This window comes from Bos taurus, chromosome 17 (genome assembly GCF_002263795.3).
Source record: "Bos taurus isolate L1 Dominette 01449 registration number 42190680 breed Hereford chromosome 17, ARS-UCD2.0, whole genome shotgun sequence".
NCBI lineage: Eukaryota > Metazoa > Chordata > Mammalia > Artiodactyla > Bovidae > Bos > Bos taurus.
The window spans coordinates 70,168,886-70,192,001 of record NC_037344.1 but is presented as its reverse complement, the minus strand read 5'-3'; the positions used below and the strand labels follow the sequence as shown (position 1 = coordinate 70,192,001).

At 42.4% G+C, this 23,116-nt stretch overlaps 2 protein-coding genes across 11 annotated transcripts in view; one reads left to right on the top strand and one right to left on the bottom strand.

Moving 5' to 3' along the window:
• EIF4ENIF1 (eukaryotic translation initiation factor 4E nuclear import factor 1) overlaps positions 1-2,739 on the top strand; it is a 39,445-nt gene extending 36,706 nt beyond the window's left edge. For all 8 annotated transcript variants that reach the window (XM_015475598.3, XM_024977832.2, XM_010814190.4 and 5 more), the window contains 3 exons: positions 608-952; positions 1,197-1,361; positions 1,885-2,739. In XM_015475598.3, coding sequence (XP_015331084.1) covers positions 608-952; positions 1,197-1,361; positions 1,885-2,126 — 752 coding nt within the window. In that variant the 3' untranslated portion in view covers positions 2,127-2,739. The remainder of the gene's footprint in view (positions 1-607; positions 953-1,196; positions 1,362-1,884) is intronic.
• Positions 2,740-7,122: 4,383 nt separating this feature from the next.
• On the bottom strand, positions 7,123-22,018 carry DRG1 (developmentally regulated GTP binding protein 1). Of its 3 annotated transcripts, none has more exon segments than NM_001034691.1 (9): positions 7,123-7,435; positions 8,367-8,489; positions 8,752-8,919; positions 9,984-10,114; positions 13,274-13,443; positions 15,731-15,800; positions 19,841-20,016; positions 20,924-21,047; positions 21,827-22,018. In NM_001034691.1, coding segments are annotated over 9 exon segments (1,104 nt in total). In that variant the 5' UTR covers positions 21,869-22,018; the 3' UTR covers positions 7,123-7,335.
• Between the last annotated feature and the right edge of the window lie 1,098 nt (positions 22,019-23,116).

Below are 23,116 nucleotides of genomic sequence, written 5' to 3'. Positions count from 1 at the left end.
CCTGTTGGTCCTATTAAAAGGCAGTTCAGAGTCCTTCACCAGACAATAATTGCTCTGTAGGCTTTCTGTTGTGATGAATTTGCATTATTTTACTCACTTTTACTCTTAGGCTGAAAAGCAAGTTAATCCCAAGCACCCGACTAGGACAGGAGCAACTCCCACACAGAGTCAGAGCACAGCCCTAACTATGGACAGAGCCAAGTGCCCGACCAAGTCAGGCCACCAGACCCGATGTGCCAGCCTTGCTTGCCCATAGCTGTTCTTGGATTGGGAAGAACAAAGATGGATCCTTTTTATTTTTTTAAAGTTATCTCATTTACAACTTCAGAGTCTTTGGATTTTGAGAGTGTAGCAAAAATAAACTCTTCCAGCAAGGTGTTGGAAGACTGGAAAACCTGGGATCTACTCCAGGGTCTGTCCCTAACTACCCATGACCTTGACTAGGCCAGTTCATAAGACAAAAAACAGTGGGCCCCACTGTGCAGTCCTCTAAATATGTTGAGGGGATCAAATAAGGATTGTGAGCTTTCTAACAAATGAGTTACTGGTTCATCAGGAAGACAAAAAAGTTTGTGAATACCAAAATATTCTGTCTGGATCCTTACAGAGAACCTCCTGTCATCCAGCTCTGTGCCCACTGCTGATCGGGACTCTTCTCCCACCACAAATCCCAAATTGTCAACCCTGCAGCGGTTTTCCTGTTCCACCCCACTGTCCCAGACCAACCGTTACACCAAAGAACAAGATTATCGACCTAAAGCAACGGGGAGGAAGACACCCACCCTGGCATCCCCCGTTCCAGGAACACCTTTTCTCCGCCCTGTCCACCAAGTCCCCCTGGTCCCCCACGTCCCCATCGTTCGGCCCGCTCACCAGCTTCACCCAGGGTTGGTCCAAAGGATGCTGGCCCAGGGAGTACATCCACAGCATCTTCCAAGTTTGCTCCAAGCTGGTGAGTTTCTAACTCTAGCATGAGTTGCTAGAACTGATGAAGTGCTGTACCATTGGAGGGTCTTATCCCTAGAAAGATATTCCATTGGGTCCAATCTGATCTAGTCCTTAGCCCACTGAAAGATTAGGAACCTAGCTTGAGCAGTCTTCATTCTTAAGGAACTTTCAGATCAGCAAAACTGTATAGTCAAGCTTGAAAATTTTCAGGTACATTATTTCTGATGTTTCTTCTTTCTGCCCAATAGGTGTGCTTCCCCCTGGGATGGACCTGACCCATTTACAGGGACTGTCTGGCCCAATCCTGAGTCAACCCTTTTACCCTCTACCTGCCACTAGTCACCCTCTCCTAAACCCTCGTCCTGGGACACCTCTGCATCTGGCAATGATGCAGCAGCAGCTACAGCGCTCAGGTAGGTTCAGGAGAGGACCAGATGAGCTAAGGATTAGGAGTTTTTGAACCAATTTCCAGTGAAGGGGATAAAATGACACTATTTACTAATACATCCTAGCAAGATTGGATTGGGAATTCCTGTGAAGACAGTTGGAAAGCCAGGTATACCCTGGCTTTTTTGTGGGGGGGGGTGGGGTATGTTTGCCTCTTTGGAGAAGAGAGGCTGAGAATCCTTCTGACAGATTTAGCATAGGGAGTGCCGAGAGTAGATACTCTCCCTGGCTTGGGTCGTTGCTTCTGCTTGTCATGGGGAGTAGGGGGTGTGTCACCTAAGATGGACTGTCAGTACAAATGGCTTCTGAATAGTTCAGCTTTCCAAGGTACTGTTCTGGCATTTTGGAAAGGAGTTTCCAAAAGAAGCCTAGAATCAATCACCTTGTTAAGAACTGTTCACAGTTTCGTGCACAGTGAAGCACGGCCTAGTGGAGAACTACTTCCCCTCCTTGTGCTCTGAATGAGAACCTTCCTTCGTATCTCCACAGTTCTTCATCCTCCAGGCTCTGGTTCCCAGGCAGCTGCTGTCAGCGTTCAGACGACTCCTCAGAATGTGCCCAGCCGGTCAGGCCTGCCGCATGTGCACTCCCAGCTCGAGCACCGCCCCAGCCAGAGGAGCAGCTCCCCTGTGGGCCTCGCCAAATGGTTTGGCTCAGATGTGCTACAGCAGCCCCTGCCCTCCATGCCCACCAAAGTCATCAGTGTAGATGAACTGGAGTACCGACAGTGAGCAGGGCAGGCGGGGCTCCCGCGCTCACCAAAGCCTGGACCTGCGGCGGCACCTGCTCAGGACTCTGCTTCCTCATCTCACGTCGGTTTGCAGCTTTTACTTTGTAGCATTCTTGTGTGAAGCTGTCTAGGGCACCCAGGCATCTGGTGTGGTCATTCTTGTGTGAAGCTGTCTAGGGGCACCCAGGCATCTGGTGTGGTCATTCTTGTGTGAAGCTGTCTAGGGCACCCAGGCTTCTGGTGTGGTCTGCGTTATGATGGAAGGAACTTAACCAGTCAGTGGAGTCTACATGGTTTGAATACAGGATGCAGTATTGTCAGTCCTAGAAAGTCTTTTTTTGTAAGATATGTGAATGAAGTGTTGGTGTCTTCACCAAGAGGTGGCACCTTAAGGGTTCTGAGGAAATAAATGTATAGACCCTTATGTACAGACCTGTGTATAAACAACTTTTGTACATACATATAGGATAGCTTTTTTGAAATTATACAGCTGTACATAAAAGTAGCTGGTGTTAGGTAAGCCTGTGTCAACATTTTGGATTTTTTTTCACTTGTACAGTTGGGGATTTTTCTTTTGGTTGATTAAAGTTGCATATGCTAAGTGTGTGAATGAAGTGAATGCCACTGCTGTGTTTTCTTCTTCCTGAATCCCTGCCTCTTCAGTAGGTTCTTGAGGGAAATTACCTTGAGTTTTTTCTGTAGGACTCATGGACCTGAACTCTGACTGGGAGGAGGAAGCCATGGCCCTCTTTCTTGAGCCTAATGACTCCAATGGGTGAGTTTAGACTGAGCTGACCCTATAGGTAGTCTTATGGCTAATATCAGATGATAATGTGTAATTTCTAAAATTAAACCCAACTAGAGAAAATAATTTATTGGGTAATCAGGTATATGGTCCTTTGTCACGTTTACTGGGGCAAAAGTCAACAGTTGGCTTCCTGGGTCTCCAAGTCAGAGTCCCCAATAGGGAAAAATGGAGCCTTAGTATTCTGATTCATTCCAGAATTTTTTCCATATAGAACTTCCCTCAAGACTCTGGTGCCTGTGTTAACTTCTTCTGTGTTCTTACTTCTCCGTTCCGTTATTCTGTGTACCGTAACTACATGCACAACACTGGGGAAAAGGATTCTACCAGAATAACTATGGCCTTGAGTCCCCTTTCCTGACTGAAGGTTTTTTATTCCTCCCAATCTGAGGTGACAAATCTCAAGCTCCTCGACTTAACTCAGCCGATTTCTCAGTTCTTATCCATTTAGGGCCCTCAACTCTAGTTTGACTTCATAGTAGAGGCTCAAATAATGAGACCATTCTGGTTCGGCACAAGTGAAGTTAGCAAGATGACTGGATTTTGACTGAAAGGTTAAAAAAACAGCCTAAGGGTTAGGGGTGCAGCCTATAAACCTGGAGCTGCCCACCCTGCCCTATACTTCCAAGAACAAATAGCAAGTCGCTTTTCAACAAAACCTGGCTTTGTGGATTGAGCATGAGGTCTGCCTTTTCATAGTACTTCAGCTTCACCCCTCCCTCCCTGCAGTGGGACCTGAGTGAGTCAACTTCAGAAATAAGCCCTGTTTAGAATTCTCACAAATGCTTTGTTTCATAAACAAAAAATCTGGAAAACAGTCTCAAGCAACAGTGGCAAAACAGAAACCTGGATCAAATTCCATCTAGTGTGTCCTTTCACTTCCTTTCATATTGAACCAACAGTCCTAGGTGTAAAGTGGGGAGGGTTGGTTTGAAGCTGCTAGTGAGGAATTCCTTTTTAGGCTAGAAGCTAATACGACAGACATGAACAAATGTAGGCACCAAGCAAAGGGCAAAGCCAGTAGCTGGTGAGATGGGGGTCAGAAGAAAATAAAGGAATGCTGCTAAGAAAAGCACAGCAGAAGCTAAATGCATAGATCTTAAAGCTATTTTGGTGAATGGAAGTAGAGGCAAAAAAGGAAGTGAATACAGTCTTCAGAAACTAAGAGCCAGCTATGGAGTAAGGAGAGCATGATGACATGATGTCTCAGCTAATAAGCCCTCTTACAGGGAGCAACTCTGGGGAGTCTAGCAGGCATGAGACAAGCTTAGAAGCAATCAAAGCTGGAAGGATGTGCAAAGCCTCCTCAAAGTAAAACAGCAGAGGGCCACAGAGAATCTCGTGGAAGTTGAGGGGTCAGGTAGGAAAGAACATTGCCTCCACCCCTAAGAAAGCAGTTGAGCAACCAGTACTTTGAAAATTAGTAATAATGAGAAGTAGGGGGGAAAATGGGAAAGTACAGGAACATCCGTGGTGGTCCACTGGTTAAAACTCCACACTCCCAGTGCAGGGGCCCTAGGTTCAATTCCTTGTCAGGCAATTAAGATCCTGTGTGCTATGAGGCACAACGAAAAAAAATAAAGCTAATTTTTTTTTTTTTTTTTAATGGGAAAATACAGCCAGGTCTTCTTATAGGAGATTATAAGACAGTCTCTTATAAGGTAGAAAGAAAGTCAGGTCCACTAGCCTATAAATGAAAGGGATAAACTCCAAGAATGAAGATAACATAACTGGAGTAAACAGACTCTTCAATATTCTACTCCCTTTACTAACAGCTGGTTCAAGAATGGGTATGAGACACTAAGAGGAATTGGCTGTGCAGCTTCTGGGAAATGGCTTCACCAAAAGTTAAGACTCAGCCCTCTTAGGCATCCTCTAGATACTGGTATAAAGCCCAAGGCTATAAAGATATTCTTTGACTGTGAAGGGCGCCATTTGCCCAGCAAAGCAGTGAACAGGATGGCATCATGGAAAGAATTTGGATCTTCAGTGACCCACCAGCTAGCCCATCTGAGCTCCAGACAACTTATGTGAGAGACCAAGTTTTCTTCCTTTCAGCCAGTTAAGTTATTGTCCGCTATTAAACACAGCTTAATACTTTTGGCCACCTGATGACAAGAACCGACTCACTGGAAAAGACCCTGATGCTGCGGAAGATTGAAGGTGGGAGGAGAAGGGGATGACAGAGGATGAGATGGTTGGATGGCATCACCAACGCAATGGACATGAGTTTTAGTAGGCTCCAGGAGTTGGTGATGGACAAGGAAGCCTGGCATGCTACAGTCCATGGAGTTGCAAGGAGTCAGACACAACTGAGCTGAACTGAACTGAAACACAGCTAAAGGCATTTGAAAAGAAAAATGGAAATTCAAGCTATGTTGTGACAGTCAAACAACCCTAGTCGTGGAGTTCAACCCTAGTCGTGGAGTTCAGGAAGAGAAAGCTTTGCCCTGTAGGAATAACGCTCCTTGGTGGCCCCACCCCAGGCAGCATTCCAAACACAAAACTGTACCTCTCCCAGAACTCCCAAGTCTGAGCTCAGAAAGGAGGTAGGGTAATGCTCTCCTCAAACACCAGGGGGCCACTGATGGGGGAAGGGGAAGGTGTGGAAGGATGGAAGCAAAGCCCATTCAAAGCATATCCTGAAGCCTTGGAATGAACCCAGATTTCAACATCTTTCTCAACATTCTGGCATTTCATTGCCCAATGAAAGTGAATTTGAGGATTCCTCAAAACCCAATATAAGCTCTGCCTGGAAAGTAAACCTTGCTGGAAATCCCATATCTCAGAAAGCCAGTGTCTCTGAAAAGCCAGAGTAGACTCTAAATTATGGCCTCTATCATGAATGTACCAGTGATATCAAGATCTACACCCTCCAAAGTCACTAGGATACCAGGCCTGAGAGGCTTATCTCCTGGGTCTGGGGACAGTGTTAAGCCCAAGCTCTAGGAAGATACGAGAGGGAAACAACTGTCACTAAGATAACAAGAGAAACAACTCCTGGAAAAGGCCGAGTGTGTAGATAATCCCACATCCTCACTGCTCACAGCCTGCTAGAAGCTCTAGTTCACCTCATCTAAAATCAAATTCTGTCTTCCTGTAAATCTGTTTCCCTTGCTGACTTTCTCATGGACCACCCTTCTCTATCATCCGTGCAATCCATAATTATATAGTCTTTGACTTCTCTCTGCAAAGAGCAGGCCAGTTGCCAGGTTTAGGTCTCTCCTCCTGTACGCCCACACCCTCTGTCTCCCATATTCTCACTAATCACTCCAACACACAGATTTTTGCCAGTCAATTTTCCACTATCAAGAAAACCCCTTTAAATTCCCTTATTAACCTTTAATGATGTCCTTAGTACCCTCTCTAGCAATCCTGACCCCATTACTTCTTATAACCTACCCTCCCTCCCACCTCCATACAAACACACAGGTGTACCCACAAACCTGCTCTGATCAGACTGGTTGCCTCACTTGCACTGGGCTACCTCCATGCTTTCATCCAGGTTATGTGCTTGGGGCCAGGACTGCCATGGGAAGTCCTGAAGTCAAGAAGGGCTGGGTTATGGCAAAGGAGACAGTGGCATGCAGCTGGCAGCACAGTTCAGCTCAACATTCAGCCCAACACCGATACACAGCTGTGCTCTAACTAAAGGAGAGGAACCAGTGAAAACAACAGCCAACATTCACCAAGTATTTACATATCAGACACTGTGCTAATAAGCATTTTACAAGTACCATCTCTTAACACTAAGAATCTCCATTCTAGAAGGTGTTATTACCATCTCCATGTTACACGAGGAAACTGACACAGAGATCAAGTAATTTATGCAGAGTTCCACAGCTAATTAAAGGTGGGCTTGCCACTCAAAGCCCAATGTGTCTGGTCGGAGTATTTTACTGAACCACCATCTCCCAAGTGGGCTAGACTTGCAGGGAATAATCACTTAACTTACATCAAGTCCTTCCTTTCTCCAGTATCATTAGAGAAAGACCCCTTGAAAGGACTGAAAGGACCACATCCAGTTGGAAGCATCTCATGACTAACCACCAGATGAAATGCTGCAGTCATATTTTTACCCATTTCACATTCAATACCAAGCTCCCAAGGACCTCTTCTGCAGCTGCCTCACTGTACATAACCATCCTCATTCAATCCATCTCAAAACAAATTCTGACAATGACACATGAACTGTACATAGTCAGCTGGCCTACCAGGTCCTTTATGCAGCTCAACATATAAGGTGACACCAAGTTAAGACAAGTGAAGTTCCAATTTGGGTGCTTCCATCTCCCTCCCTGATCCTGATCCAGTGCCTGTCAAACCCAGGAGGGGCTTGGAGTCAGGTGTTTGATCGTGGAGAAAGCTGCTAGGCTTGGCCCAGCAGATGGGGAAGGGGATGGCATCACTTCTTCACAATCTGAATGACATCCTCGTCCTCCAACGTATGGTCTTTACCCACTTTTTGAGGATTGTGTTTCACAGACAGACCCCACACCAGAGCACTGTATGGAAGGAAAAAAAGAACATTCAGTGTAAATAATCACCTAGCTTCTAGCTACCTAGGTGTCACTTTCTGTTTAGAGTTAGCATTCCAGTTCTTAAGAGTCAAAGGCCTGCAACAGACAAGGTTCCCAATCCCCAGTCAAAGCCCAAAGGCTTTAGCTTCCCCTGAAGTGTGGCACACTGGAGCCTTCACATAAAATGTGGAAGACTTAAAAGTTATGTGGTTCCCCATGCTCCAGAGCCAATTTATGAAAGTCAAGCAAAAAAATACAAATGAGAAGTGTGACGAGACTAATTTAAAAATAAAAGGAGAAAGCACAGACTTGTTATAGAGAAATACCCTGAAATAATTGATTGGAAATTGATTCCTACAAATGCAATGTCAGTTACAGGATACTAGTTTTCATTGGGCCTATGAACCATCAGTGGTTACTGGTAAGAAACATAGGATGTCCTTCCTTAGCCATACTAGGAGAACTCTATCAAGAGAGTATTTGCTTATCCAAAAGGTTTAGGGGGGCTCAGTACCCAGTGAAGCCCAATATGAGGCTGGCAGGAAGAATTAACATTTTGTGTTTGCCAAGAGGAAAATGAATTAACAAGAGAACCTCAGAGCAATTTGTATTGTCAGCCCTCCCAACTTGAAACGGTGTTTAGGGCTCTTCCTGCTCCAAGTTGGCGTGGTGTCACTTTCTGTTTTGATTTAGCATTTAAGAAGACATTGCAAGGTTCTAACCAAGCAAGCATTTCCTGATGCCTAATTTCTATAACAGGGAGGCCTGGCGTGCTGCGATTCATGGGGTCGCAAAGAGTCAGACACGACTGAGCGACTGAACTGACTGAATTTCTATAACACTATCCTAAGAATTATTCATTAGAAGAATCAGTAGCTCACAGGGAAAAGAAGGCACCACATGCCATCATACTTACTATTTAAATTCTTTGATAAGATTTTTGTGAATCTTCATGCAGAAATCCTCCACCGTGGTCCTGGAGTAAGGCAGCACCACTGGAGACGTGTAATCGGGCAACTGGCCCTTGGGTTTGGTGTAACTAGAACACAGAGGGAGCAAGGCTGCTTACTTCTTAGAAAGCTTCATGTGTGAACACAACTCAACCCTCCATCAACCCAGACCAGACATGGATAACCTCTATCTTGAGGGAGAAGGTACCCTCAATATGGCCTTGCAGATGATAGGAATTAATTTATTTTTATCTCCAAAAACAGATTATGTTAATGAGCTCTAGCAGGTATTATTTTTGGACAGTCTGCTTTAAGTCCTACAGTAATAACACCCTCTCCACTAAGACTTACATCCTCACTAGTTTCAGATAGTCCCAGATCTTTTCCAACAGGTCATCAAAATTCCAGCGGTGATGGGCAGAGATGGGTACACAGTGTGGCACCTTATAGATAATATCCAACTCCTCAATGGAAATCTGATCAATCTTATTTAACACATAGATACAGGGGATATAGACTCTACAGAAACAGAAAAACAGTATGTTAGTCTAGAGCTGTGGACAAGACTGTCAGTCTGATTCAACAGCCCCTCACCCAGGACTCAAAATCAGAGACTCTAAACTGGAATCATGAGGAAGTCAGCCAAAAAAAAGAAAATGTTTCCTATCAAAATAAGGTAGAACATGCAAAAAGTGAATTATCAGTTAAGAAGTAACGGAACTCAAGCCACAGTCCCTAATCATGCAACTAATTATTGAGAAAGCATGCTGCAGTGTAAATACTACAAGCTTTAGAGTCACACAGAATGTATTCCCAGCTCTGTCACTTTCTAGACATGTGTCCCTAGGCGATCTCAGAGTTAATTTCCCAGTTGTTTTATGAACTGTAAGAATGTAAAACACTTCTAATAGTATAATAACTTCAAGAATTAAAAAAAAAAATTTTAAACACAACATCTAGCAGTGTCACAATCCTAACTGTTCAATCAATAGGGCAGCTAAGGTTACTAATAATTAGGCCAGCTACAACTTCTCAGGCTTCAGTTGCCTCACTTATAAAACATGTAACTCAAAGCACCAGTTTTTGTCTGTTTTCAAAATGCCAGAAATAACTTAACAGTAGTTTCAATTATTAATTTCAAATAGTACTGTCTCATGTTATGTAAGATCTCAGTTATGTACTCTTAGAGAACAGACACATCCCAGTCTGCTCTAAGTTCTGCAGAAGAGCCTACAGAATTTCTCAGATGGATTAATTCTGTGAGAGCAGACTGAGAACCTACTCTCTTGAACCATCATACAACACAGAGCTTAGTGGATAGTCTAGTTCATAGCAAGTAACTGAAACAAGCAATTTGATAATCATCAAACTTCAGAGCAAAGAAGGATGTTAGCAATCAAGAACAACCCTTCATTTTATCAAGAAAGCAAGGAAAAAAAGAAGAAAAAAAAAAAGAAAGCAAGGCCCACTATTATTAATAAGAGCACAACTGGAGTTAGAACTGCTGTCTGCCAGATTCACAATCCAATGCTGTTTCCATTACAAGGCTTCAAATTCAAACTCAGGCACCATTTAATCAGTACCTGTTTCCTTCCACCACATCAATGAGGTCATCTGCTGTGGCGTCACTACGCAGAGTCACATCAGCATTATGGATTTTGTACTCAGCCAGAATGCTCTTCACAGTTTCAGCATCCAGCTCACTCTGAGGGCACTGAATGGGCACAGAAGACAAAAACTGGTCAGAGAGCAAAAAAAAAAAAAATCTCCTAAAAGTATCTGTTGATATACCCAGATAATTCTAGATAAAGGGCAAATTTATTTCTAAAGACCGTTATCCTAGATAAGACAGGCTTTGAGTAGGAAATACTTAAAATCTAAAGAGGTAATTAAATTAAAATGTCATATGGGTGGGCCCTAATCCAATATGACTCATGTTCCCCCTTACAAGATTGGAACACAGACACACAGAGGGAGGATCATATGAAAACACAGGAAAAGACAGCCATTTATAAGCCAAAGACAGAGGCCTCAGAAGAAACCAGTATGGCTCACATCTTGATGTCAAGTATCCAGGCTCCAGAATTAAGAGAATTATATTTCTGCTGTTTACACCACCCACTCTATAGTACTTTACTACAGCAGCCATAGCAAAAATACAGAAAGAAGCCTCCAACTCAAACATTATGAGAAGATAATAGGAAAGATCTTTGGGGCAGGACAGCTTAAGTCTATGCCAGTCAAATAATTTGGACCTCTAGCATATTAGATGTTATAGGAAATTCTCAATCCTCAATTATATGACTTAGAAGGAGCATTTGATAAAACCGATCACTCTACCAATCTGAAACACTTTCTTTAATTGGCTTTCAGGATTCTAAACTTCTCTGATTTTCTTTCTTGACTGAGAAGTTTCATTTGCTGATTCTTCCCATCTCCTGGCCTCTAATCATTGTGAGAGGGTGGAGGAAGGTATCACAAAGCTCAATCCTTGGAACTCTTTTCTATTTATACTCCCTTCCTCAGCTAAGTGATCTCAGCTAAGCTCATGGCTTTAAAATTGATAACCAATAAATTTATACCTGCAGCAAGATCTTTCATCAAATGCCTACTGCTACTGCTAAGTCACTTCAGTCGTGTCCGACTCTGTGCGACCCCACAGACGGCAGCCCACCAGGCTCCCCCGTCCCTGGGATTCTCCAGGCAAGAACACTGGAGTGGGTTGCCATTTCCTTCTCCAACGCATGAAAGTGAAAAGTGAAAGTGAAGTCGCTCAGTCATGTCCGACCCTCAGCGACCCCATGGACTGCAGCCTACCAGGCTCCTCCGTCCATGGGATTTTCCAGGCAGGAGTGCTGGAGTGGGGTGCCATTGCCTTCTCCGATCAAATGCCTATTTGACAGTAATATTTGGATATCTAACTTGAGTGTTACTGGCATCTTAATATCTGATCTTCCCCTCCCTTCCAAACCTATTCTGCACTTAAATCCTATCATTTTAGTCACGAGAGTCCGTTTTCTAGCTCATAACAAAAACTCACCATCACCTCTTTCTCTCACAACCCACATCCAGTTTAGCTGTAATTCCCACCAACTATTTCCAAGATCTTTCCACAATAACTACTCCACATCTCCTCCACTATTACAACTCTGATCTAAGAAACAATCACCTCTTGCCTAGATTATTTTAATAACCTCTTAAATGGGTTCTGTGTTTCTGTTCTTAACCCATTTCAGTCTGTTTTCAACAAACAGCCAGACTGATTCCATTAAAACCTGAATCAATTTTATTCCACAGACCGGAACCCAACCATCTTCTGCAAAGTAAAAGTATGTACGGCCCTATGCCATGACTTTGTTTCTTAACTATTCTTCTACTTGCTCATCCTGTTGGTCTTCAAACAAGCAAAGGCAAGCTCTACCTGTCTTGCACTTGGATGTTCCCTCTACATGAAATGCCCTTCCTCAAGATATTCATTTGGTTCACTCCTTCTTGTCACCTCAGTGAAGATTTCTCTGATCAACCTACTTAGAACCACAACCCTTCCACCAACACTCTCCATCCTCTTTCCCTAGTTAACTTCTGTCCTTAGTTTATCCTAACATAATACGCTGTAATAGTGCAGCAGGTAGCACTCAGACTCATAATATACTATAATCACTCATTAATTTTGTTTGCTACTTACCCATTCGAATATAAAGCCAGGAATTTTTGCCCCCTCTTCCATTTCCAAATAGGAAAAGGAGTACATCAAGCCTGTATATTGTCACCCTGCTTATTTAACTTATATGCAGAGTACATTATGAGAAACGCTGGGCTGGAGGAAGCACAAGCTGGAATCAAGATTGCCGGGAGAAATATCAATAACCTCAGGTATGCAGAAGACACCACCCTCATGGCAGAAAGTGAAGAAGAACTAAAGAACCTCTAGATGAAAGTGAAAGGGGAGAGTAAAAAAGTTGGCTTAAAGCTCTACATTCAGAAAACTAAGATCATGACATCCGGTCCCATCACTTCATGGCAAATGGATGGGAAACAGTGTCAGACTTTATTTTTCTGGGCTCCAAAATCACTGCAGATGGTAACTGCAGCCATGAAATTAAAAGATGCTTACTCCTTGGAAGGAAAGTTATGACCAACCTAGATAACATATTAAAAAGCAGAGACATTACTTTGCCAACAAAGGTCTGTCTAGTGAAGACTCATGAGAGTCCCTTGGACTGCAGGGAGATCCAACCAGTCCATCCTAAAGGAGATCAGTCCTGGGTGTTCATTGGAAGGACTGATGCTGAAGCTGAAACTCCAATCCTTTGGCCACCTGATGTGAAGAGCTGACTCATTTAAAAAGACCCTGATTCTAGGAAAGATTGAGGGCAGGAGGAGAAGGGGACGACAGAGGATGAGATGGCTGGATGGCATCACCAACTCAATGGACATGGGTTTGGGTGGATTCCGGGAGTTGGTGATGGACAGGCTGGCATGCTGTGGTTCATGGGGTCGCAAAGAGTTGGACACGACTGAGCGACTGAACTGACTGAACTTCCATTTCCCCGGAAAGCCTAAAACAATGGTGGCCCATGGGAGGTGCTCTATAAATCTGTGTTGAATGAATGAAAATAGATGACATAAGCAGCCATCTACTTCATGCAAGCATAAGCTTTAGTTCCATACCACCCCAAAGAGGAAATAAAACCACAAAAGTAGTCTGAGACGGACTCCTGTCCTACTCTGTCAGTCATTACAATGTCATTGTAGGACTTCAATTAGCTCTGGGAGAAGCCAAGCAATTTCCAAATGTCAGTGTCCACGAACCACAATCCACTCTCCACCCCAGTCCCTTCAACAACCTACCCCATATACTTTCTTCACTTACAGTGGCTGTGAGATTAATGCCTCCTTTATCCTTCTTCTTAAAGCCAATGTTGGGGGGTTTGCTGTTCAAGCGAATGCCAAAGCCTTCCAGCTCATTTTCAATTATCTTCTTATGTCCCAAGGGTTTCAGGACATCCAGAACAATCAAGATCAAGTTACACGTTCTGGCCACTGAAGAATTGAAAATAAAAAAATCTTTTTCAAAGATCATTAAAGACCTGCAAATGCAGGAGATGTAAGAGACGAAGGTTCGATCCCTGGGTAGGGAAGGTCCCCTGAAGGAGGAAATGGCAACCCACTCCAGTATTCTTGCCTCAAAAATCCTATGGACAGAAGAGCCTAGTGGGCTACAGTCCATAGCGTCACAAAGAGTCGGACACAACTGAAGTGACTTATCATGCATACATATACACACACACATGAAGTTAAGGTTTCCAAAGATTTATGCCAGAGTCACTCTGCAACGTATGCTTTGTTTTCTGTTAGTGCATGGAGAGATGTGTCTAGATCTAGATATACTAGCATTCTAGATACACTAGCAGAAAAATAATTTGGAATGAAGATACAAACCAGGTAATAACCTGAATCCCTGAAAAAGTTCAGAAAGATTTAAAAGAAAACAGTTATCCAGTTCGCATATTTTTTGTCAACTTTCTTGAGCTATAATTTATAAAAAATAAATAGTACCCATGTTAAGCATACAATTTGATCACAAATGTATACACCTATGTAACCACCATAGCAACTGAGATTCGGAACATTTCATCATCTCCAAAAGTTCCCTTGTACCCCTTTGCAATCTCTCCCTTTCAATTCCCAGTCACCCACTGCTCTGTCACCATAGGTTAAGTTGCATTTTTAAGAATTTTCTATAAATGGAATCATACAAAATATAGTCTTTTGTGCCCAACTCTTTTCATTTAGCAAGTTCCTAATAGTCATCCATGAATGACTTCAAACCTATAATTCTATAAATAGCTAAATTATTACTTTAATGTAAGGGTGGAATAAAAATACTTTCAAACATGAAAAAAACAAGAACAATTTACCTATCATTCACTCTTTTTCGTTAAGTTTCTAAATAATGTACTTCAGCAAAACATGAAAATAACCCAAAAAAGGTAAGACAACAACTCTAAGAAATAGGGGATCCCATACACAATCTCAGCCATGCAAAAAATCTGGAGCTGGAGAAGGAAATGGCAACCCACTCCAGTATTCTTGCCTGGGAAATCCCATGGACAGAGGAACCTGGTGTGCTACAGTCCCTGGGGTCACAAAGAGTCAGACACGACTGAGCAACTTCACTTTCACTTTCAAGAAATAAATAAATGTATCTATAAAAAAAAAAATCTGGAGCTACACTGTCCAACACAGACTCCACTAGCCACCTGGGGCTATTCAAATTTAAATTAAAATGATAAAATTTAAAATTCCATAACTCAATTGCACCAGGCACACAAAGTCCTCAATAGCCACTGTATTCAAATATCTAGAAAAATACTGATTGATAGGCATTTGATCTACTGGAACATTTGAAAACTATTAGCAAACAGAAAAGCAAACAAAAGAAGAACCAATTATTAACTCAATGAAAAACAAATTTAAAAAGCAGATTTCAAGATTAAAGAAATCAAGTCATAATACAGTACTTATCTCAGCACTGAATAAGTTACACAGTCATTACATAATAACATAAACCATGACTGATGAGTTAACTAAAAATTATAACTTGAAAAAATATATTTGAAAAAATAGAAGAGATATGGAGTATGAGAGAGCTAATTTCCTACCATAACATGAAACCAATAGATGGTATTTAAAATTAATTAACCATGAAACAGTAATATAAGCATAACATTTTAAAATATGAAGTAGAATAAACAGTTGAAGACTTGACAGTACTTGCCAATGGGGAATGACAGTAGAGATGAAAACAGATGGAGTAGCAGATTAGTGCAATTTATGATTAGTCTTTTTTTTTTTTTTTTAAAGGTTGCATCATGTGGCTTGTGGTCCTTGACCAAGGATTGAATCCACTCCCTAAGCAGTGAAAGCATGGAGCTCTAACCACTGGACCACCAAAGAATTACCCTATGATTAGCCTTTTATAACATTTTACTTTATTTATTTTTTTGTATAAAATTTTACTTTAAATGAAAAAAAAAAAGAAGAAAAGGCATGAGTGGGAGTCAGGAAACCTGAGGTCTAGCTCTGAATCTGTCACAACAGGGCAACATTCTATCAAAGCACTTCACTTCTCCTGTCCTTCCTTTCCCTTCAAATGGGGGTCTGGACTGTTCTCTGAATACCTTCAAGTTCCAACATTTTGCTCCAGTGAGAAGTCAGGTAAAACTACTCCCTTCACTGTGGTGCCAACTCCAAGCTCCACAGTCCCTAAAGGAACAGCACCCAGTGAAGAGATGATATACCAGGACGGTGGCCCCAGAATACCCACCTGCAATGACTTGACGGCCTCTACCTTTCCCATCCTTGGCACCCTCAATGATACCTGGGAGATCCAGAAGCTGCAAGATTAAGGAGAGAAAAGGAAAAGTTGGTTATAAATCTCAACAGATTAAACAGAATGATTTAAGTATTCAAAATTCAGGAGATCCAAATCTAACCTTCCTTGTAAGTCAATGTGTAAATCTTACTTTTACTAAGCATCTACTAAATACCAGCTGCAAGCTTCTTACATACTTTATCTCACTCAAAATACGTAGCAAGTCTGTGAATAAGGATATTAGTTGAAGTTCAGAGAGGATAAGTGGTTTGCCCAAAGTCACAGTCCAAATAAATCAGATTTTAATCCACATCTTGGGGACACAAATCCATAATTCTACCTTAGTATCTTTCAATATTTTCCCACTTTGCAGAAAGTTGAGCCTCCACACAAATTCTTTACTATAGATAATAACTGGATCATGATATTCACAAGTGATAAATCCTGAGACCTTTGCAAATCCTCCAATTCACAAAAATTTCTGCAGCCATTCTTAAGCAAGCACACAAGAATCGCCTATAAAACAATTCAGAATGCAGATATTTAAGCCCTATTCCTGCAAATTCTACTTTGCAAGAGCCAAAGTAGGATTCAGATACTGATGTGTATTTCAAAAGGCTCCAAGGGTGACTCTGATATGTGTCCTCAGTTGAAAATAACCACTCAATTGCCCGGGAAATGCAATAAGTAAAACTTCACATAAGTCACAGTGTATGTACCTAATGATAAGAACATCAAAACCAAATCTGTAGCACTCATGATCATAAACTACAGTTACAAGCTCTTAAGAGTCCGTTACAAGCATATGTAAAACCTGAAAATACCAAGGGCCATGGTACTGAATGGCCAATACTGAATTATCTACATGAACAGACAGGGATATAGTTAGAGCTTATCAAAACATCATTTAAAACTAGTCTTTGCTGGGGAATTCCCTGGCAGTCCAGTGGTTAAGACTCTCCACTTTGAATGCCGAGGGCCTGGGTTTCATCCCAGGTCTAGGAACTAAGATCCTACAAGCTGTGCAGCATGGCCAAAGGGAAAAAAAACAACTATCCTTTGTGGTAAGCAAATCTGATATTACAGAAATATACTTCACATTAAATAAACCACAAGGAAAAAGAACAAACTCGGGAGGTGTTTAGAGTTCAACTTTTCCATTCAAGAACCTGCTCAAAAGCTCCTCTCTATTCCTCACTACATAATAAATAACATCACCTCCTCTAAAACTGGGACTAGTGAGCACACCAGATCTTGATTTCTAAGTACCTGTCTCCAACAAAAGGGAGGAACAGCTCCTTCAGAAGTGGTTCATTGCAGGTCTGGGGCAGGGAAAATATAAGATAAGCCTGGGGACCTCCCTGGTGATGCAGGGGCAACGACTACACTCCCAATAATTCAGGGGGCCTAGGTTCAATCCCTGGTCAGGGAACTAGATTCTGCCTTCTGCAACTAAGACCTGGCACAGTGCAATAAATAAAATAATATTTCCTTTAATATTAAACTGAGAAAAAAAGAGCAAGAGCTTTCTAACTGTGGCAGCTGAACATGTTGGAGAAATTTATTGAGGCCCCAACACACATAAAAGCAAGTTAACTTAAGCTTTTCTTGAGAGGGAAATATTTAAAATTACATTAAACTATTTAAATATTTTAAATTACACTGAACTATTAAAATGTGGCAACTAAATTTCACCCAATAAAAACAGGCCATCCTTTACATATATGAATTTCAGATTACAACTAAGAATTGAGAAAAGAAAAAAATATATCTTCAAATCACATAACTGTAGGATTTTAAGATCTGGATGCTAACCTACTTTAAATTCGAATGCCTTTAGAAGTTAAAGCAGATATATGTGCATGTCCATATACATAGATACACAACACACACACATACATATATATGACAAGAGTCCTAGGGACTCTGGCAAGGTGAAACATAAGCCCCATAATTTTTAAAGCACTGTACATCCACTTTGCAGGCCAATCTCTGACAATGTGAAACATCAGTTTTCTTCTAACATCACTGGTTAATTGGTTAGTAGGTGGTTCAGCTACTAGTTGAACATCTCCAGACACAGTAACTAATTACCTCAAGAGGTACTATTCCATTTTTAGGCACCTTTATTGTTAAAAAAAATCTTCCTAACACCACCACCAACAACAAAAACCAGAAATCAATCTCCTTATAATTATTAGATGGTTCTAATTTTGTATACCATTCCCTAGAGAATCACAGATAATGAATCCTCTGCCACAAAAGAGCCTTTTAAAAAACATTTTGAGGGCAATCATTTTAATCCAGTTAAACACACCTACTAGTATGCCTACTTAACTTGGTTTCTGGAGAAAGTTGAAAGGGAAGGAAAAACAGGCAGAGGGCACAGATGGAAAAGAAAGCACCATGAAAAAAAGGAAGAAAAAAACCTGAAAAGGTCAAAAGAGACTGAAATAAATAAAGGTTTTGAGGAAAAGACAAGAAAAGAGAGGGGTTTTACCAAGCGTTGCCATAACATCTCTTCAGGAAAGAGGTTACTCTCTGAACTGACAAAACTGACTATCAATAAGATTCTGAAATCCGATGAAATTAAGAAATGGTCCAGATATGCCCAAGTGTCCTCATTCTTATTATATACATTGGCATGGAGTCCTAGAAAGGCATGTGTTCTAATGGAACCTAACCAGAAAGAAAAAGTCACTGAAAATACCACCAGGACACTGGTCCCTCCTTACTTCAGACTCTGTAATAAGGAAATATGAATGCACTTCACAACTCACTCTGTAACTCACTGTTTAGAGGGAAAACAAATGCCTACACTAAAGAGTTTTTAAATGTTCTGCCAAGGCACTGGGGGCATTCTGATTTTCAAGACAAACAGCAATTCTCAGTATCTGTCAACCTACTAGATCCAAGAAGCTCACAATTTCACCATTAGATTCTACTACACCGATGTCAAAAATAACAGATCCAAATCTTTGGAAAGTTGGATTTTTCAGAGATTACTATGGCAAAAATTAAGCAACACACAAAAATAAGGGTGGAAAAAGAAACAAATGTGGCAGTATTCAATCTGACTCCAAAGTCTGAGAAGTTACATGGTACCTAACAGTGTCCATATCCCATTAGTAAATAACTGTTATTTACTTACAGCTACAGTAAATGTAGCTGTAAGATCATAAAAAATTGTTTGGCTCTAACTGTTAAAGGAACAGGTTACTTCTCTTGGTCTGGAGCACCACAAAAAATTACTAGAAACAGAAAAGTTGTCAGGAAATAATTACTAAGACACTGAGGGTATGAACCTACTGAGACACTAAGGGTTTGGGAACCTCTAGCCTAGATTCAAATGTCATGAAATTCAGAACCTTACCTTCTTAGCTGCGGAGCCAAAAAGAAAGTGTTACATCATATTTTACACATATCTTTCATACCCAAGTGGACTCCTCATTTGGGAGCCCTAAATCTATCATCTATCTGAGAACTTTTGAAGACAACAACTTCATTAAGCCTCACAGATAAGAATTACCTTCTAAAAAGGGTCTGATCATGTTATTCTTTATTAAGAAGTTTCTAATGGCTCCCAGCTATGTACAAGATAAAATTCAACTTCCTTGACAGGCACATAAGATCCTTCATAATTCAGCTCCAATCTACCTTTCCAAATTCAGTTTCTACTACTTCCTATCCACAGCTAAGCTCAAAATGCAGGCTGTTCCCCATTACAGCTGCCTGAAATTGCCCTTTATATTCTCCAGCTGATAAAATTCTAATAAACATCAAAACCCATCTTACTGTCACTTTCCATGTAAAGCTTTTTCTGTCTTAGCAGACCTTCCCTCACCCCATCCTCAGGTGGAAAAAGTAGTCCTTCCTTTCTCCGTGTTTTTACAAACGATATTTTTATTTGTATGCACTGGTCTTCTCTGTCTCCCCTGCTAGCCAAAGAGGTTCTGGTAGATCAAATACGAGGCTTGGCATACAGAAAGTTCCAAGTAAGTTTTTTTTTAATGAATGGAAGAACTGACTTCTTCCAGTCCTTGGCCTGCAGGCCTAACTTACCTGGATCTTAGCACCTTTGTATCTGATGACGCCAGGCACAGTGGTCAGGGTAGTGAACTCATAGGCTGCCACCTCAGAATATACCCCTGCCAGGTTACTGAGCAGCGTTGACTTCCCCACAGACGGAAAACCCACAAACCCAATTCGAGCATCACCCGTCTTGGCAACATCAAATCCTAAAATATCAATAAATATAAAAAGAAGAATGTTATCCTGGGAGCATTGAGACTCAAGCAATTCCTTTTACATTCTGGTCGCCTACCCCTCTAAAACCTATTTCTCCAACTTTTAACAGTTTTATCTCTAGGGTAGAACTTAAGCACACAAAATTCCCCCATGGCAATTCACAGTATTTAATGGATTGTTTGATGGAAAAACTTTATACCTCTAACAGTTGTTATATACCTATGCACAGTATTTAGGGCCCAAATATTATACAATAATTGATCTAAAAAACTTTTTTTTTTCCCCTACAAACTCTGGGAACTGTGTGACTAGCAGGAGTTTTCTTTTCTTACAATTAGTTGCAAACAAATTCAAAGCCAAATTTGTGGCCCTTCTCTAGAAGTGTACAGACCTTGTGACATTACTTTTCATACCAACTTTCTCTTGGCTTCAACTTACTCTTCCTACCTTCACTTCCCTTTGTAGGAACTTCCTTTATCTTGTCGACTCTTTATTTATATATTTCACTGAGCCAACATAAATCTATTTTGGATCAGGACAGGATATACATAAACAAAACCCTAGTTCACTTAGAGAGAATATTCATTAACCTTTGAAATCAGCAGAATTGGGAATTCCCTGGCAGCCCAGTGGTTACAATCCTGCACTTTCACTGCCAAGGCCCAGGTCAATCCCTGATAGGGGAACTAAAATCCCACAAGCAACATTGTATGGCCAAATAAAAAAAAACCCCACACAAACCCAGAAATCAATAGAATAAAAATAAACACAATTCAAGAATTTAAGCTTAGAAAACATAAATCTACTTTGATAGACATTTCTAAACTAGTTTTTACCTTTACTACTTTCATAAAAATTACACACACACAAAAGGAAAAGAGAAACCCAAACACAAACCTTCTCCTGGTCCTCCACCACCACCACCTTTTGGAGTAATGAGCTCCCTGCGAAGCTTAGCAAGACGAGCCTTAAGCAACCCTAGGTGGTGTGCTGTGGCCTTGTTCTTCTGAGTCCGAGCCATCTATTAGGGAGGAATCACAGCCATAAATCAGAAGCAGTTCCTACAAGGTAAAACATCCAGAATGAATGCTCCCTCAGCTCTGAGAAGGATGTTTTCTTCTAAGTCCTCTAACGTCACTATACCCATTTTAAGTCAGACTTTGAAAGAGTAAAAATCCATTCTCTCCATCACCCAGTCAATTCGCCTCATTACAGAGCAAACAACTGAGGCCCAGAGAAGAAATGTGACCAAAATCATTACAATCAGCGTTCACAGATTAGACTACAACTCAACTGCTGAACCCTTTTCAACTGCTTGTACCCCGTGTACCCCAATCGATTTTAAAGAACTCTGAGCCGTTCAGACAGAAGAACCACACAACAATCCAGGTGAAATCAAACCTACCACAGGTGACAATTTACTTCCAGATCCTATTCCCGGGAGCAACACTCTGGGAAAGGGGGTCACCAAAGCAGAGACTAGGGAAGAAGGGGTGTGAAGAAAGATACTGAGGTTCGTGAGCAAGTCAGGGCTAAAGTGAGGAGATCGGATTCCGTGCTGCTCACAGAAAAGAAACAGAAAACTGAAAGTTCAGACAGAAGCCGAATGCTGGGAGGGGGCGCCAAGTAAGGTGCAAAAGTAAGTAGCGCGGGCCCGGGCTGAGGGGAGTCAAGAAGAGCGAGCAGAGGCTGAGGGGAGGCCGGCAACGCGGCCCCGGGCCTGACACGTCTGAGGGGAGCTCAGGCGGGAGCAACGCCGCTTCAGAGGAAGGTAGGACGGAGCGTTCGAGCGTCCGTTACCTCGGCTTCGATCTCCGCGATCTTAGCTAGGGTGCTGCTCATGGTGGCGAGTTGCGGGGGACTCAACGGCCTCCACAGGAGCAGTTGCCCGCCTCACAGTCGCCGGCAGACCGGCCGCAACCACCGGGCGCTACAGCAGTGCGCAAGCGCGGTATTTCCTGTGTCTCACGAGAGTTCCCCGCGTGGCTCACCGCGAGATTTACAACGTGAATTGGTTTCCTCCTCCTCCTCAGCCCGCCCCGCCCCGTCCCGCGAGCCAGTGCGGTGTCATAGAGCCCGCGGGACTGGGGGCCAGAGAGGCCGCCCCGGTCCTTACCTCCCCGAGCGCGCTGAGGGTCGCGCGCCGCTCGGCCCCGCCCCGCCGGACGTGCGCTCCGCGCAGGGCTCCGCGCCCAGCGCCCGGCGCGTGGTGAATGTGGAGCGACTCCTCGCTGCTGACCCGCAGCGATCAGCCTCTCTTTCCTGAAAAGGGCACCCACATCTTCCTCGCCAGCACCGACGGGTGCTGGGGCCCCTTTCCCTGCTGGGGAGACACCCGGGGGACTGCTTGGCCTCCTGGGTTGATGTGGAGACCGATCTTCAGCCTGTCTTATCCTCTTGGGAAAAGAAAATACCCCCTTTCCATCACTCAAAACTATTTTTAGCTGTCTGTTTTGTTTACCCCCCCAACCCCGAGTAAAGTGCGTGGCACATGGTGAGGCTGCAGTAAACGCATGCTTGGATAATTCCCAAAGAACCGGTCCTTGGAACATTGCTTGTAATACTGAAAAACTCTAAACTGTGTTAAGGATAATTAAATAGCGGTACCTCCATGCTGTGAAATACTATTTCAGGCATTAAAACGTAGATCTGTGTGGTCTTAACTGAAAGGATGTCCAGGACATAGTGTTTCAAGAAAAAAATGGTAGCAAGACTGCACCTACGTTGTGATCCCAATTATGTTAAAGTTCAGTTCAGTTCAGTTCAGTTGCTCAGTCGTGTCCCACCCTTTGTGACCCCCTGGGCTGCCGCACGCCAGGCCTCCCTGTCTACCAACTCCTGGAGTTTATTCAAACTCATGTCCATTGAGTAGGTGATGCCATCCAACCATCACATCTCATTTCATCCATCAGAACAAGATCCAATTTCCCCCTCAGTCAGTCTCTCCCATCAGGAAGCTTCCATAAGCCTCTTATCTTTCTCCATCAGAGGGCAGACAGACTGAAAATCACAGTCACAAAAAACTAACCAATCTATCACATGGACCACAGCCTTGTCTAACTCAATGAAACTAAGAGCCATTCCTTGTAG

Bases quoted from the DNA above. Each gene is read 5' to 3' on its own strand.
- DRG1 (XM_005218164.5), bottom strand. From the start codon at position 21,047: ATGGCTCGGACTCAGAAGAACAAGGCCACAGCACACCACCTAGGGTTG. The intron at 20,017-20,923 runs GTTTGTGTTTGG...TTGATATTTTAG, and splicing joins TGGTGGAGGACCAGGAGAAG to GATTTGATGTTGCCAAGACG. The intron at 13,444-15,730 runs GTGGGTATTCTG...TCAATTCTTCAG, and splicing joins AGGCCGTCAAGTCATTGCAG to TGGCCAGAACGTGTAACTTG.